Here is an 18243-nt window from a genome sequence, read left to right on the forward strand (position 1 = left end):
AGATACAGGGCCCAGGTAAGAGCAGCGGTGTAGATCATTGCAGGAGGGGCTGGTTTATTCTAGAGGCACTGAGAAGCCATTTCAGTGAAGCCATTGAAGGGCTTCAAGGGGGAATGACTCGTGACTCTTCTGGCTAAGGGAAGATCATGGATTTGGGGTCTAGGGAGGGCACAAGTGGCAGTGGCAAGGCCAGGGAGGAGCGTATTTTGAGTCTGTTCCCATGGTAAAGTTTAAACCCCTTAATCTGCATTCAAGATGATTCCAACTTCATTTCCCACTAATCTCCTCCTTCACACATATGTGCTTCCAACTTGTGGAACTATAGTAACCCTTAAATCTCCAAACTTCACCCCTAACCTTTCCCAACGCTGGCCCCTCCACCCCTTGAAATCTGACTCCTTCTTGAAGGCACATGTCGATCCCTCCTCCTTCATGATGACCTCCCGGGTTTCTCCATCAGCATTTCTCCCCCAACTGAGAGCATCTTGTTACCCCTCTGGTTAACCCACCTTGTTCAATGCCAGCGCTCTGTGGTCAGGCACCCAGCCTCATTTGGATCTGCACCTGGCCATGCCAAGTATTGGGTGATTCTCAGCAAATAGTGGTTTGATGAATGGTTACATTCTCAGCTGTACCCAGCATCTTGTCCTCAAAGAAATGATAAAGGGGTTGTTAAGAAGTGCTCACTTCTGTCCACATTGATGTATACTCATTATTTTCTGACCTGAAAGAAACACATGGGCATTGTAAGGAGACTTAACAAATGTCCTGAATGTTCACTTTGTGCCAGGCTGGGGACCAGGGATACATGGGCTCTAGGACACAGCCCTTAACATTGCAAAACTCACAGGCCATTGGGAGAGAAAGACTCAGAAAGCAGCTTCATCCAGAAAATTATGGTAAATGCTATGATGGGGATGGGCACGGGCACTGTGGGAACCCAGAGTGGGCATGAGGGTGGGGGTTGAGGGGTGGGAAGGTTTCAGGGGACGGTGATGCCTAACCTAAGTCTCGAAGAGTATTCCAGAGAGAGGAAAGAGTACGTGGCCAGGGCAAAGGGACCAAGGAATGGTAGTTATCTCAGTTTGGGGGTACAAGTACTGGGGGAGGTCAGAAGGAACAAGAGAAGAAGCCCATTAGAGAGGCTGGCAGTGGTGGGTAGTTTCAGTGGGGCCAGGTTAAGGAGATTGAATTTTATTTTGGAGGCAATGAAAGGGTTTTAAAACAAGGGAGTTTGGGTTTTCAAAGGAAAATATGGTGACAGTGTTTTTAATAATAATGTTATATCCCTTCTGAATTTTAAAACATATCTGTTATTCATTTGATCTGTCCCAGCTCTGCTGCTAATCAACTGTGTGACCTTGGGCATCTTGGGGCCTTTGTGCCCTTATCTGTAAAATGGTATAATCATAGAGCTGACTTATTGAATCTGTCCATTTGACATCCACTCGTTCACCAAATAATTACTGAGCTCCCTCTGTATGTTGGCATGTGGAGGTGCGGGGACTCCAGCAGGGAGAGATGAGGTCCCAGTCTATAGTCTATTGAAAAAATAAACATGGACCAAGTAATTACACCAGGGATTTTAAACACAAATGTCTGCTTGAAGCACACACTTAATAAATGAACTGATGTGCATGTGAGACTATAGAGAATGGTGGGGACTATGGAAACCTGGAGAGGGCATGCCCCAGTGTAAAGTAACTCAAGTTGGAAAATTTTAAGGAATATGTCAAACAAAACAGACCTCATTCAACATGAAGTGGTCCAAAGGAAAAATATAGGTTATATTACATAGAGATAATATGAGGATATAACAGAGCTTGGGAGCTGGACAGGTAACATGTGGCCTGAGGATGAGGAGTGAGGAGGGGATGAGTAGGGAAGGGAACATGTTGGGTGTTGGATGCTTAGAACATTCAGGGATCATTGAGAGAGGTCAAGGCATCTGGGTTATACTAAGGAAAGACAGGCAAGCGATGAGGTCGAAAAGGTTGGCAGAGGAGGATCATGGGACTTTACTTTGAAAGTCATGGAAGGGTTTCAAAATAGGTGAAGGGCGAGTACATAAAAATAACTGTGTACTTAGTATAAACAAAACACCTCTAAAATGGACTGATTCTAACCATCTCCACCACTCAGTAAAGTAGGTACCCTCTTTTTCTCCATTTTGCACATGAAGAATTGAGACGGAGATGCTAAGTTACTTGCCCAAGATCATGCAGCCATGAAGCAACAGAGCCAGGACACGGCTGGAGTATTCTGGCTCCAAAGCCTCTGCTCAGATGATCAGACCAAATCAGAATGGCATTTTTAAAAAAGATTTTATTTATTTATTTATTCGAGAGAGAGTGCATGCACGAACAGGGCGAGGGGCAGAGGGAAAGGGAGATGCGACTCCCCACTGAGCATGGAGCCTGACACAGACCCCAAGATCATGACCTGAGCTGAAGGCAGATGCTTAAATGACAGAGCCACCCAGGCGCCCCCAGAATGGCATCGTTCTGGAGGCACCTGAGTGGCTCAGTTGGGTAAGCGTCCAACTCTTGGTTTTGGCTTAGGTCATGATCTCAGGGTTGTGAGATTGAGCCCCATGTGGAGCTACTCACTGGGTGTAGAGCCTGCATAAGATTCTCTCTCTCCCTCTCCTTCTGCCCCTCCCCTTGCTTGTTCTCTCTCTCTCTCTCTCTGTCTCTCTCACTCTCTCAAATAAATAAATAAATAAATCTTCTATTTTTTTTTTTAAAGATCATTCTGATGACTGGTAAGGAGTGCTGAGGTGGGGAAGAGTAAGATTAAGTAAGAAAAAGCATATAAAGGGGGCGCCTGGGTGGCTCAGTGGGTTAAAGCCTCTGCCTTCCGCTCAGGTCGTGATCCCAGGGTCCTGGGATCAAGCCCCACGTCGGGCTCTCTGTTCCATGGAGAGCCTGCTTCCTCCTCTCTCTCTCTCTGCCTGCCCCTCTGCCTACTTGTGATCTCTGTCTGTCAAAATAAATAAATAAATAAAAAATAATGAAAGAAAAAGCATATAAAGCTTTTAGCATTGTGCCCGCGTTCAGGAGTACACAATTATTATGATAGCGAAGCAATGATAAAGCCAGGCCTGGAACCCAGATGCCCTATCATCCAGCCTGCTGCTGTAGCATTTTTCTTTCCTGACTCTGTTAGTCCTCTTCCTGAAAGAAACTCACCTCCTAACACTCTTCCCCCAAGGGCTCTGCCAGTCTAAGACCTCAGATGATGATGAAACCTCCAGCAAGGACCCCATCTTCAATCCTGAGCCAGTCATTGCCCACTGCTTCAAGCAGTTCAAGCAGAAGACTTTCCACCAGCCTCAGAGCCGCCGCCGGATCATCACCTTGCCTCAAAATGAGGATCCAATATCCATCAATCTCACGGCCCAAGCCCAGACTCCCCCACAGCTGATATCCAGCTTCAAAGTCCTGGGAGCCGGGGATATCCTGGGGCAGCCGGACGATGCGAAGACCTGGCTCAGCCAGAGATTGAAGCTTCGGCAGAACCTGGAGTCATTCGGCAACATGGAGAAGTGGCTGCAGAACAAGCCTTGCCTCACCCCTTCAGAGGCCAAGGTCTTATACATGATCCAAAAGGAGCATGAGGCCCATTTGCTGGCCTGTCTGACTCCTACTAGAGCCACCAAGGTGAGCAGCCCCACTTGATGATGAAGAGACTGAAGGTGTTAGGGGCATACTGTCATTTCATTCCCTGGGCTTAGGCAAAATAGGGGGTGTCCCCCCATCAAAGAGGAGCAGAGAAGTCCCAAAAGGGGGGGTGTATTGGGGACAGAGCAAGGAGGAGGGCTGTGATGCCTCTTACGACATCATCTCGGGAGATCCCAGTTTCAAGAGAATCACATGATCACTTTCACCATATTCTATTTGACAGAAGCAAGTCATTAAGGGCTGTCCACACTCGATGGGAGGGGAACCAGGCTCCATCTCAGAAAGGAGGAGTGGAAGAATTTGTGACTGTATCTTAAAACCACCTGAGGAGGGATAATTCCTGGCATCAATCTATGGGACATTTTATTTTATTTTTAAAGATTTTGTTTTTATTTATTTGGTAGACAGAGATCAGAAGTAGGCAGAGAGGCAGGCAGAGAGAGAGGAGGAAGCAGGCTCCCTGCTGAGCACAGAGCCCGATGCGGGGCTCGATCCCAGGACCCTGGGATCATGACCTGAGCCGAAGGCAGAGGCTTTAACCCACTGAGCCACCCACGTACCCCCATCTATGGGACATTTTAAAAGACTCATTGTTCATTCATTCATTCATGGTCACATGTTTGTTGAGGGTTGATGTGTGCCAGGCAGGTGCTCCTAGTGCTGCTGTGAGGATCAGAGTTGCGAGGCCGGAAGAAAAAATGAGGAACTCCTTTTTATAAATATAGAACTAGAAGCTCAACGAGGCCAGTCAATCGTCCAGGCCTATAGAGGGAGTCAGTGGAAATCAGTATCAAAGCCCTCATCCCCCAATGCTTGGTCCCTGTGACATTCCCTTGTAATGCAAACACTTGAAATTTCTCCCAGGTGAGGTTAAGTTGGGGTAAGAGATCAGATAACTTGGGTTTAAACCTAGCTCGGCTACTTCCTAGCTCTATGACCTGGGCTTCAGTTTTCCAATCTATTAAATAGGGATAACCATTGTACCTACTTTCTAGGGTTGCTGTGACATCTAAATGGATGAATTTATATCAGGTGCCTTGGACAGTGCCGGCCACAGAGCGAGCACTCAATATTATGCCTGTCCTTTTGATTGCCGTCTCACTGATATCAGAGTCAGTCCTTGGTGTAATCAGAGTCCAAACCCAAATTTCCTAGGTCTCACACATCCTTCCTGACAGCTAGACTTGGGTTAGAAACCCAGCTCTACGGCTCAAGGGTCAAGGGTCGTGTGAAACTGGACGAGCCACTTCACTTCGCTGAACCTGTTTACTCATTTGTAAAAAGGGAAAGTCATACCTAATACCTAATTTACAGCATCATTTAGTCATTCAGCAAACAATGATTGCCTGTCTGCCTGGGGCTGGAGGCTTTTTCAGTAGGGAGACGGGAGGTAAGGTTATGTAGCTTAATAGGACATGGTCTTCCTTCAAGATGTTCAGATATTAACGGGGGAGGCAGACACATCAGATCAATGACTACAGTTTGCTGTAGACCATTAATAGAGGTGGGTCCCAAATGCAAAGGAGCTATAAACTAGGGAACAGAAAGGCCCTTTGTAAACTGTCAGGTGCTGCACCAAGGTGAGGGGTATTATTCTGAAATATTCCCCATAACCTGGAATTAGAGGAAAAGTAAGATTTGGACAGGTAGAGAAAGGAGGAAATGTATTCTGGTCAGGAGGCCCAGCAGGAGCAAAGACTGGGACATAGGAGGATTAGAGAGCCCTGTCTGGCTCCAGGCCAGGGCGTGTGTCTGGGGGCACTGAGAGTCCAGTGGGATTATACTCTTGACTTGTCTGACAGGAGAGATGGGGTAAGAACGAAATGTTAGTTCTCATAATGTCCATACGTCTTGTTTCCGATGGGAAAATGGAGGTCCCGAGATGCAAAGAATCTGTGGCGACAGGCAGTTGCCCCGAGTCTAGTGCCCCTTGCATTCCATCCTGCTGTCTGTCTAGAGCTGCTCAGCCACTTGCTCTCCCTGTTCTAACTCTGGGAATCACGCTCCAGTGGACTGTCTCCCCTGAATTCTCCCCCTCTGCCCCACTCTCTTGCCTTTTGCAGAAGAGCTCCCGGCCTTCCCGCCGATCTGTGCCCCAGCTCCGACTGCCCAAGCCTTCTGCCTTGACCACCTTGTACTCGTACCTGCGCAGCCGCAAGATCAAGATCCTGGAGATATTCAGCAAGGTGGACTGGGGTGAGAACCAGAGGATCTCTAGGGAGGAGTTCATTGCAGCTATGAAGGCGGTAAGTGCCTCCCATCCTCCCTCCAGGCTGGCCTGAGTGGGGAAGATGTCCATGCTCCCTGCCCCCACTGCTGCCTGAACCCAGGTCCTGGACCAACTGAAAAGTAGATGCAGGGGACTCAAACCATCAGTCTTGTTACTTGTAAAGCCAACTTGGAAAACGTGTCATAATTTGTGGCCACATCAGACCCGTAAAAGCACCCTTGCATGGGTCTGACCTAAAAAGCCCCTATCTGAGTGGAAAGTCTGCAGAACCAACCCCATAACCAATCAGGTGTGTGAGGAATCACTGTCTTGCCCATTGGACCCCAGAACTGCGCACAGAAATTGCTGGGCCTTCAGTCCTGCCTCTAGAACCTTCTAGATCTTCTCCAGCTGTCACTGGCATATGATCATATACAGGTCTGTTAAAAATGCAGCTTCTGGGGGCGCCTGAGTGGCTCAGTGGGTTGAAGCCTCTGCCTTCAGCTCAGGTCATGATCCTGGGGTCCTGGGATCGAGCCCCGCATCGGGCGCTCTGCTCCGCGGGGAGCCTGCTTCCTCCTCTCTCTCTCTGCTTTCCTCTCTGCCTACTTGTGATCTCTGTCAAATAAATAAATAAAATCTTAAAAAAAATGCAACTTCTGACTCAGTACCTCTGTGCATGACCTGAGATGCTACATTCTAACAAGCTCCCAATGATGTCTATGGTACTGTCTGTCAGGCCACACTTTCAAGGGCTAGCCAAGATTTTAAGTTAATTATAAAGAAATAAAAATTTAAAATCCAGTTCCTCACTCACAATAGCCACATTTTGGATGCTCAGTAACCACACATGATGAGCAGTTCCTCTACCAGACCACTCAGTTACAGAACATTCCATTATTGCAGAAAGCTCCACTGGTCTAGTAAGGGGTCTACTAACTATCGCCCAGAAGTCAGATCCAGCCTGCCTCTGTTTTTGTAAATAAAGTTTTATTGGAACACAGCTACACTCATTTGTATGTATTGTCATGGCCGTTTTAATGCTACGATGGTAGAGTTGAGTAGTTATGAGAGAGACCATATGGTTCATGGAGCCTAAAATATTTACCATCTGGCCCTGTACAGAAGTTTGCTGACCTCTGGTCTGCATGAATTAAGCTTTTATATACTTTGAATACAAGCTACCTTTACAAAACACTTTAGGAAGCTGGTGGCTACCATCTTTCAGCCCACCATCTTTTATGGTTTTGAATCATCACCAGTCTTCACACTATTGTTTCCTGATATGTACTCATCTAAACAACCTTTCAAAACATGAGAAAAAAGATAAAAGGTTTTTAATCATCATAACCAAAAAAAGATAAAATATTACATCTTTTCATCCTAGAAGTGTTCTAACCCTCTTTGAGGAAAGCTCAGTGAATAATGACTGCAGTGTACAAAATTATATTTCCTTTAAGACTTTTCTTCTTGAATATTTGGTATTGATGGCAAGCATTACAGTCACACAAAGTTATTCACTGTCCTTCAAAGAGTAACGTGTATCGTATTTCTGATCCTCTTTTACTTCAGTTAAAGGAGGCTAATGTGTTTCTCATGGACAAGGATGGTAGACGTGAAATCCTTTTTCCAGTCCAGCCTGGGAAAGCTAGCATTGAGATCGGTATGGAGTGGGGTGGTGGTCCGGAAGGAAGAAGGAGCAGATTCTGCAAAGATGGTGGCTTATCTGGACTGGGTTTTGAAGGAGGGATAGGAGTTCTTCAGATAGGTGGAAACACCTGAGTAAAGGCAGAGTGTAAGAAAGTGTAGAGTGTGTTCAGGGCCTGGGAAAGGGCTCTAAGCTCCTGCGGCAGAGGCCTTGGGCATGAGCTGGGAGTGTTGGTGGATGAAACCAGAAACTAGACAGGAGAGGTGGGGTCAGGCTGCTATGGCTTTGGCCATACTGGCTGGATGTTTGGAGTGGAGCCCACCCACCTTGGTGGCTTATCTTCTCTCCTCAGGTTGGAGTCCCTCTGAAAAACCAGGAGATGGAGGATGTTGTGATCTATCTCAGCTCTCTGGGAAAGTGCAACAACATTACCATGGATATCCTAGCCAACACCTACAAGCAGTGGTCTTTGGGTGAGCAGAGAAGCACCCTGTCAACTGCAAGGGAGTGTACGTATCCACCCCCCAACCCCATGTCTCCACTTCCCCATCCTGGGAACAAGCAGGATGGAGGCAGCCTCGGCTTACTTTCTGAGTGTGTTCTCCAACTTTGGCTTACCATAGGTGGGCCAAGCTTCTAGAATCCCCAGGTCTAACAATCAACTAAAGAGTAGATATTCTCATGAGTGCTCAGCTACCATATCCATTTGAAGATCTTGAGGCCCAGCCCTTGTCCTTACAGGAGGATTTCCAAAAGGTAGTTTCAGCCCTCCAAAGCTTACCTGATAGATTGAGATCTGACCCAAACAGAAGGCCCTTCCACTTGTATGTGGGCCCAAGGGCTTCTTACTATTAATCTATATCTTACTGATAAAAAGTTAACTAAAATTCCACCCCCCCGCAAAAAAAAACCCACTAAAATTCAGAAACCAGAATTAGCACATGTTTAGAGTTTACTGGAAAATCTATTTTGATATTCTGCTATCAGAGATATTAGCAGGGTTGCTGTGAACAGTTGTATGAGTTGTGCACAGCTCAAGTTCCATTTGCTAGGCCATGTGCTTGTGGAACCACTTCTGTCCAAATATAGGACAGAGGCAAATTAGAAATGGACCAGCCATGGCGCTGGCTATGAATTTACTCTATAACACAAGGGTACATCATGGTTCTTTAGAGCTTAGTGCCACTGATGGTGCAAAAAATTTTAAATTGAACAACTACAGATAAAATAAAGCTCTCCTTTTAACCTCCACCCATCTTTCCAGAGCCTACCCCAAATGTAATCAAATATAACATATAATAACTATAACAACAATATAACATATCCCTAAATATAACATCTTTCTTTTTCTAAATCAAATAAATCTTGCTTTGGCCCCGCCCATCAGACTGGAAAGAGTTTCATTTCAGATGTTGGTGTGGGGTGTTCCTCACATTCTGAGGTCACAGGAGAGCCCTGGGGGAGGAGGGGAGGGGAAAGGTTTCTTCTTCCAGAGTCCCAGGGAATCTGAGTACCCTCCAGGCACCTCCTGCACATGTCACCACCACCACCCCCAGTCATAATCTCCAGCACCCTTCATGTCCAGCATGTGCTCAGGGCTGCCTCAAGTCGAGCTTGCTTTCCCATCCATGCTCTTTTGCCTTTTCATTATAAATTACCACAGCTCGCCCTTATTCATGTGGTTTGCTATGAGCCATTTAGTGAGTGACCACAGTACTCATAATGCATGTTTGTAGCAAAGGTATTTGGGGCCTGTTATTTCCCAATAAATAGACTTGAAGTCAAGAGCAGGTATTTGCTTGAATGGTGCCATCTCAGTGTCATCATGGAGCCCTTTCTCCTGGACAGCATCAGTGGGCAGGGTAAGCAGACTTGGGTATCACTTGCTTTGCCTAGAGGGGCAGCAGTGTCAAGAGTCTGGGTGCCCAGCTCAGAAAGGGAAGGCAGTATCATCTGGGGGCACCTGCTGTGGGCGGGGTCATTTTACCCACAGCAGCAGCTCAGATAACCCTCCAAGTCCCTGGAGGTCAGAGCTGCATTTCACACTCGACAAGGAGGAAGCTGAAGCTCAGCCACCAGTCTGTAGTCTGGAAACTAGAGGATGGCTGGGCCATGATTTCATGTCAGCCCGGGACAGCGGAGCTCTGAAATAGGGCAGGGGCGATGGGAAGCTTTCATCCATCCAGATCTGTGTTGAGCACCTATTATGTGCCAGGCACCCTTCAAAAACACCAGGAACTGGGAACACAGGAGTAAAGAAGCCAATGAGCTTCCATGTAGCGGGTTAGCCAAGATGATGTCTAGTCGTGATTAATGCTTTGAAGACAACAGGACAGAATGAGGAAGTGGTGGTCAGGGGAGGCCTCTTTACAAAGCAGCTCTGGGGGCTGACACTTGAGTGACTGATGAGGAACCAGTCTGGTGGAGCGCATCCTAGGCAGTTGGAGCTACAAAGGCAAAAGCCCTGACTTGGGAAAGTTTTCAGGTGACAGAAAGCAGTTAGGGTGGCTCAGGGGAGTGAGGGAGGGGTGATGTTTAGAAGATGGGTTGGGTGGATGCTGAGCTGAGGCCAGATCCTGTAGAACCTTGCAGACCAGGAAGAGGATTCTGGGCTTTAGTCTGAGCGCTGTGGGAAGCCATCAGGGGAATGAGGTGATTATATTTTGTAAAGGTCCTATTTGTTGTTTGGTGGAAACAGGATGGTAGAGGATGAGAGGGGCAATAGGAAGGCTGGGACTGTGGTGCACAAGGGATGCCATTGTGGAAGCAGAGATGGCACAGGCGGGCCACGTGGGAAGTGAGCAGAGGGGTGGCCCACACCTGCTTGGTCCCATCAGTTAACCACTTGATGGAATCCTTAGATGGGCTTCCTCTCAGTCTCTCTGTCCTTTCAGATTATAGATCCGCCAAGCACAGAGGTTCCCTCCAGAGTGCATCCAAGAAGCAGGTGGATTTGGCCCCACAGCCTTGCAAGATGGACCTGCTGACTGTGCCCATGGTTGACACCCACATGGAGGCACGGCCCATGACTCTGGAGGAGATGGAGGACGTTGGCAAGCGGTACCGCGAGAGGAGGCGGCAGCACAAGGTACCCAGGCCAACAGGAGGGGCATGGGGCTAGGTGCCTAGACAGGCTCGGGTTCAAGTTCACTGCACCTTCAGGCTGCAGAACTCCAGGGAGCAGGCTTCTTCATCTGATAATGAGAACAACACCTACCTCACGAAGTTTCTCTGAAGATGAAATGAGATCATGTTTCCGAGAGTATGGAGTTCCCCTCCCCCCATTCCTTAACTGTGACTTTGCATCCTGAGACCAGGGCTGAGGGCTGCATCTCCATCACAGCTGGAATCCAAGTGCCCAGCACAGGGCCTGCCACTGCGTGGGCACTCCAGAAACACATGACCAGTGAAGGAGGAATGGATGGCATGAATGAATTCATCCAACAAATATTTATCGAGAGACAGCAATGTGCCAGGCGCTCTTTTAGCAGAGAACAAAACAGCCCCTGCCGGCAGGGAGGCAGACAATATTAGCATTATACTATATATAAATACATACTTTATTATATATAATAAATATAATATAAAGATATATTATAATATTATGATATTATAATACTGTATGTTAAATTAATTTTATATTATAATAAGTATATAAAATATATTAGTATATTCTATGTATTATATATATCTATAATAAAATGTTAAGCACTATAAGTGCTATATCAGTTAAGATCTGATTCACTTCATGACAAGAAAACCCCAACATATTTGAGCAGGGATCAGCAAACTTTGTAAAGAGCCAGGCAACAACTGTTTTAGATTTCTGGGGCTCTATCGTTTCTGGGGCCACTACCACCCAAGAGCAGCCACAGACTGCAGCCACAAAACAAATGAGTGCCTCTGTGTTCCAAGAAAACCATTTTTATAAAAACAGGTGCTGAGCCAGATGTGGCCTGTGGGCTGTACTTTGTTGATCCTGGTGTTAGATGCTGCAAAAATATAGTTGTTGTTGTTTTTTATTTCCTTGTAAATAAATAAGAAGGCCAAACATGGCTCGGCATTCCGCAGGCTTCTTTGGCTTTGCTCTGCTATTCTTGACACTGTGGTTCTACCTCAAAAGCACAGATGTCTGCACCTAATTTAAATCCTGGTGCAGCCAAATCTGTGGATGCCATGTTTCACCAAGGCATCGACGTGGCACCCTACTGGACCTATGACATAAAGACGTGCAGCTGCGTGTATGGGGCTGTTCACACTCACACAGCACTGCCGGCCTTAACCTTAGCCATTCAAGTGCTCTTGGGGGTGATCTTGACTATGTGTGATTTTTCTCCCAAGGCACTGACTTCAGAGCCTGAACTTGGGTCCCTCCCTGAACTCTTTGCCATTTCCCCTCATGGGGGAGATGGAGATGAGGCTCCACATCTGCCTTCTGTCCAGGAAGGCAAAGAGAAGCTGGAGGGAAGTGTGTGCCAACCTCTGTTCTCTTTGCAGCTCAAGATCCCCTCCATCCAGTACCTGGAGCAGTGCCGCCTGGTGCGCAGTGGGAATAAGCACTTTGATGAGCACTGTCTCCCGTCCACCATGCTCGGGGAGATGAGGGAGCTCATCAACATGTCCCGCAGGGACAACTTTCTGGTCTACCTGCAGTGCTGCAAGCTCTGTGAGTACTACGGCCTCCCGCTGACGGAGGACATCCTCATGAAAGGTAAGGGCTTTGGGGGCTGGCCCTTGGGAGGTTGCCAAGAGGGCCCAGAACCTGGGTACAGGTGGCATCCACCTGTGGTCTGTCCTTCCCTGGCTGACATACACCCAGCTAAACTGCTGTGGCCTGTGGTGGGGATATGGAAGGTGGAGGGGGAGGGGAGAAACAGTCCAGTCTGTTTTCCAGTTAGATAGGATTTCTAAAATCCTGGAGGTACACAGGCGCCACAGACACAGAGGTCTGGGTTCCCCCAATGGAGCTGCTAGGCATTCTAGAACAGGAGTTCAGGGTGACGGAGCCCTGAAGTTGAGCAGAAAGGAACAGTCCCATTTTCAAAGAGGGAGATATGATAGAAGATAACTGCTATGATTGTACTGGGCTTTTCCAAAACCACTTCCTAGGTCAGGTCTGTTTCTCGGTTCTTCTGCGACATGGAGGTAGGAACACACTAGGGGGCAAGTTCTGCTGAGACCCTTTGCTCTCTGCTCAGACCACAGGACTGGGCCCTGAGATTTCCACACTGGCCTCACCCTCTGTTTGAGGGAGAATTATGTTTCCATATATCCAAGCAGACCTGAACCCTCCCCACCTCTGGGTAGAGCATGTGCTTCTGGGAGACGGGGATGGGGGAGTGCCCCAAAAGCCCTTGATGATCACCCAGGGATACTGCTGCCCCAAATCTGTGAATTTATAAATTTAATGGGCAGGTCCCACTTTGGGCCTTAAAAGCACAAAAGAGCAAGTTGCTCTTGAGGGCAGAGGTTTCCCAAGTGGCCAGGAAGAAACCATGGCCGAACTGGGCAGTGTGGCTTTCAGAGAAAGGGGCACATAGACAGGGGTGTGACTTCCCTAAGAATAAGTTAACTGTCACAACTGACTATTTCCATCTTTTTCCCCAGAGAGAGGGAGGCAAGTGCACATTGTACAGGGCCCTAGGTCTTGTATTAATTTGCTCAGGCTGCCACAATAAAATACCACAGACTGGGTTGAACAACAGAAATTTGTTTTCTTACACTTCTGGAGGCTAGAAGTGCAAAATCAAGGTGCACCAGGGCTGGTTTCTTCTGAGGCCTCTCTCCTGGGCTCACAGAATGGCCACCTTCTCGCTACCTCTTCACATGGTTTCCCCCTGTGCACTCACGCCCCTAGCGCCTCTCTTATGTCCAGATCTCCTTTTACAAGGACACCGGTCCAATCAGATTTGAGCCCAGGCTCATCTACCTCATCTCCTCTTGAAAGATCCTCTATCCAAGTACAAATTCTGAGGTTTCAGGGGGTTAGAGCTTCAGTATATGAAGCCTTGCGGGGGGTGGGGGGGACACAATTCAGCCCATAACAGGTCTGTACAAAAGCGTTTGGCTGAAAGCCTCCAGAAACACAGGCAAACCAACCTGAGGGGTAGTTGTCTCCTGGGTGCGCTGCACCCCCTCACTTGGGCAGCCAATTGCTGCCCCCCCAGGCTGCGAGGGCAGAGACAGGAAATCCTGGATGCATCATCCATCCTTCCTTCTTCCTCAGGGAGACTTGTCTTCCCTGATTGTGTACATTTCCTGGTCTTGGCTAGTGGTGGAGGGGCAGCTAACTGTCTTCTGAACCAGGCAGGCTTGCCACGCCTGCACCTGGGGCTGCCCTGCGGGCCAGGCCTTTTCTTGGGATGTGCCTCCTCTGTCCCCTCAGAACACTGAACCACTACTGATTGCCTCCACTGCTAGCTTTTGCTAGCTCCTGGGCCTGTTCACCTCACCAGTTGGAAGGATCTCACACTCAAAGGCACACAGGAGCATCCGTGTCGGCGGGGGGGGGGGGGGGGGCTTCCTTTTGCTTCTGATTGTTCTAGATGGAAAAAAAAATTCTAGTCCACCTCTGACCAGTAACCTGGCCACTATCTAGCAGCTGTCTCTGTGACAGAGGCCTGCTCTGCTGTGAGTAAAGAAACTCAAACATTGGGACTTCCGGGTCTGTGTTCTGGACTAGAGCTTGGTGGGCTCTGACTCTAGCCCTCAGGCTCAAGGGCTAGAGTTCTACAACTCTGAGGCATTTCCCCTCTCCCCAGTGAATACAGCTTTATCATTTGTCCCCTGATTTTATAGATAATACTTGCTCACTTAAGCTTTCCTTGAAAACAGAAAGATAAAAATTTCCCCAGCTTGAGTTGACATCATTAATATTTTAGAGATTGTCCTTTCACAGACCTCTTTTCCTTTTCCATTTATACAAAATTATTTATGTAAATTATTTTAAAATTGTGTATATATATTATATGTGTATATTATATATATTACATATATATCTTTAAATGTGGTTTTAAAAAAATCCTGTGTACTTTTTAAAAATGTTGATGCTGCATATCCTCCTTCCCTCTCCCCTCTTATCTGCACAGTCCCTGCCCTCCCTGCAGATAAGCAGCATTAATAACCTGGAGTGTAACCTTCCATTACTTTTTCTAGAATATGAGTAAGTTACGTGTTACCGTCTTGGGACAAGCACTGCTCAATGACTGCAGGAAGACAGAACCCCTGGCCCAGTGTTTTTTGTGCTCTGACTTCTTAGAGCAGTCTCCCAAGGGTATCTGTGAGATTAATTCTGGGCAAGGAGAAAGCTGCCATCGACTAAGTCTCCATTAACCTAGTGAAGTCTTGGGTGAATCTCCCCTCCTCCTTGTGGGTTCCTGACCAGCACAACCCCTGCAGAGTGCTCACTCCATCCTACGTGCACCCAGGCCTTGGGGCTGTGGCTGAACTGGTTATGAACAAGCTCCCTCATCTCTAGTCCAGAGAGCGGTGTTGTACCAGGCCCACTTCCTGACATTGCACTGTGGTTGTATGCCACATTGCCATTCGGGGAAGCCAGAGGAAGAGTCTAAGGGACCCTCTACACTCCTTTTGCAACTTGCTCTGAATCTACAGTCATTTAAACATAAAAATTTAGCATGTATCTAAGAAAAAACCTTTTCAAACAAAAATGTCTATTTAAAAAAAAAACAAAAAACCCTCTGCCCCAGAGGCTCAGGGGAAGAGGGATCCTGGGCTGACAGTCACATTTCTCTTGCTGCTTGCAGCCCTGCTGTACCCAGGAGACAAGATCATTTTCCAGAAGGACCAGGTGCGCCCGATCCGGCAGCCAGGAGGCTACTACTCAGACTTGAAGATCTTCAGTCCAAATCTGGCCCTGCTCAAGCTCCAGGGCTTCAGCGAGGCTCTGGTTAAGAAGACTGACAAGCTGAGTGTCAGACTCCCTGTGTCCCCTGCCATTTGCCTTCTGTCCTGCTGCTGCTCCTTCAGTGCTGGGGATAGGATGGTGGCCTACCTAAGGTGTCATGGTGCACCAGTGCCTGTGTCCAAGCATGCCCAGCATGTCCAACCCCACTGGTCACCAGGTGTCATCCCTGGCACATGTCTGAGGGCCGCAGCATCCCTGCCTCATCCCCATACAGCTACTCTCCCAACCACAGCCTACATGATCTCAACCTCTCTGGGAAAGATTAAAAAGAGGGCCTTCTTCAAGAAATAGGGAGGCTCCTTCGCAAATCATGGGCCGGCCATCGGGGGTCCTACAGAGGACAGGTGTGGCAGTCCCTTCTTTATCCTGCCTTCTCTGGCAAGAGGTGGGCTTGCAGCCCTTAGGAGGAGGAAAGAACTCTGCACTGGGTCCTGTCTCTGAGCCTCAGACCAACCTGAGTCCTCTCTAAGGAAATGTCCTTCTTTGGAAGGAGGGGACCCGTGGGCAGGTGATAAACCAACATCTGTTGGAGACTGCAGATTGGAGAACGAGCAGCATCCCCGAGGCGGGATGGGGCTAATGTGGGATGGAGAAGGTCCTGCCCACATTCTGGATCCCTGCCAGCGGCCCACTAGGCGGTATGGTCAGAACGGATAGGATGCAAGTGGAAATTAGACACCCTGCAGGTTAAGTGGGCAAGATGCTTCACTGTCTGAGCCTCAGCTTTTCATCTGTTACATAAGCATTCCAGCTCCTGGGTGGCTGACTTCCATTTCTGCACCATGAACCTAGGGAGTGGGTGGGAACATGAGAAACAGACTCTTATCCATGTTTAAGTAGGCCACAGCCATAAAGGATAAAGAGAGGGCCCCAAGGGCAGGGACGGATATTTGTTTTATCTTGCTACCTGAAATGTATTGTCAAGGTTTTGGAGGCCAGATGCAGGCCTGCTGGGAGAGAGTGCTGTCTGCAGTCGATTAGGGATGTCTGCCAAGTCTATGCTTGGGGAGTTAGTTTTCACCACACTTGTTCCAAAAGCTGGATTCAGCCTCAGCAGCATCTCTCAGCTACCTTGGGAGGTCTCTGTTCTGGGTAATAAGAAACATAAGGCTTTGCAAAGGGAAGTGGCCTGCCCAGAGTCACCCAGCCAGCCAGGATGTGAGCCCAGGCCTGGCTGACCACGCCCACTGTGTGTCCCACTGGAGCATGGAGGGAGAGAGGCTGGGTCCCACCTCAGGAAGAAGAAACTCTGCTTTTGGAGCTCTGGTTTGGACTTACTGACAGGCCCACCCCCATGTACTGAGGCCCCATTAACTTGGATTTCCCCTCTCCTGACAAGAAACCTTTCTCTCTTATCCACTAGGAAAACTTTGAAGAAAGTCAAGAAAATACACTTTAAGGAGTTTGAGGAGTTCACCAGGTCTGTAGCAATCATCCAACTTCAGAAGGGGATGGGTGGGAGGGAGGACCCGCCTCCCTTTGGAGGAGGTACCTGAGAGCTGAGAAGTGGTAAAACTGCTTAAGGTGCCAGGCAGACACTGCTGTGGTGTGTTCCATGTTTTAACTCATTTAAATCCTCTTAGTAACCCTATAAAGTGACTCTTGGCATACCCATTTTACAGAAGAGAAAACTGAGGTACAGAAAAATTAATGCACTTACTCAAAGCCACCCATCTATTAAGTGGTGGAGCAGGGATTTGAACCCAGCAATGCTGGCTCCAGAGACTATGCTCTGAACCTCACAGGAAAATGGTGTACATTTAAGAATATGAATTTTAGGGGCGCCTGGTTGCTCAGTCGTTAGGCATCTGCCTTTGGCTTGGGTGTGATCCCAGGGTCCTAGGATAGAGCCCCGCATTGGGCTCCCTGCTTGGTGGGGAGCCTGCTTCTTCCTCTCCCACTCCCTCCTGCTTGTGTTTCCTCTCTTGTTGTCTCTCTCTCTGTGTCAAATAAAGAAATAAAATCTTAAAAAAAAAAAAAGAATTTGGGTTTTAGAGACAGCAGATTGGGCGTCAAGCCTGCACTCTGTCACTTGCTCACTGAGTGACTTTGGGGAAATGACTTATCCTCTCTAGGCCTTCAGATCCTCATTGGTGAGGTAGACAGGGTAACAGAACCTACTGCTTGGAGCCTAAGGGCTTAGCACAATGCTACACCTCCACTCTGGTCACAGTTGGCCTACTCTGCTGAGCAGAAGCCCTGGCCCCAGGTAGTCTACCATGACACACTTCTGCCTTCTTCTTCTCCAGGAAGCTGCAAGTGAAGAGCCCTAGAGGTCCACAGCGAACTCACCCCAATTTCTTCTGGCCGGGGCACCTCCTGGACAAGCTGCAGCTCTACCTGCCCACTGTGACTGTGGACCGGAGCCTGGCACTCTTCAGTTGTGTCCAACCCCAGCCCCATGCCTACTCAGCCACCTACCACCCTGACCACTGGTGGCCCATTGGGAACATGAACTACATGACCTGTGGCTATTACGATGCCCCCAAAGTCTACTACATCAACTAGAGTGACCAAGGTGTTGTGGGATCCAGCCATCCTGGGACTGTGACCAGTGCCTCTAGCAGCTTGGGGCCATAGTCACCAGGGAAGTGTCAAGAGCCAGATAAAAGAAGTCATTTCAGTGGAATGGCCTGGAACCAGCTCTGGCTAGAGCAAAAGTATCCCGTGTCTCAGAAGGCAGATGTAACCCAGGAAAGATACGCAGTTTCTGAGTATTTCCCTGTCTTGACCTCTGCCCTTTTGAAATAAACTAGGTTGGAGTTTTTTTCATACC

General features: G+C 48.2%; 1 protein-coding gene across 1 annotated transcript; it reads left to right on the forward strand.

The window, feature by feature from the left end:
- Positions 1-772: 772 nt before the first annotated feature.
- EFCAB12 (EF-hand calcium binding domain 12) lies at positions 773-17975 on the forward strand (the record flags this gene model as incomplete). Its single annotated transcript, XM_080817813.1, has 9 exons — positions 773-899; positions 3214-3662; positions 5747-5929; positions 7893-8049; positions 10435-10628; positions 12038-12251; positions 15307-15487; positions 16831-16887; positions 17717-17975. The coding sequence occupies 9 exons, from the start codon at positions 773-775 to the stop codon at positions 17973-17975; spliced, it is 1821 nt and encodes a 606-aa protein (XP_080673939.1).
- Positions 17976-18243: the final 268 nt, after the last annotated feature.

The sequence above is a fragment of the Martes martes genome (genome assembly GCF_963455335.1).
Source record: "Martes martes genome assembly, chromosome: 1".
In the NCBI taxonomy this organism is placed as follows: Eukaryota; Metazoa; Chordata; class Mammalia; order Carnivora; family Mustelidae; genus Martes; species Martes martes.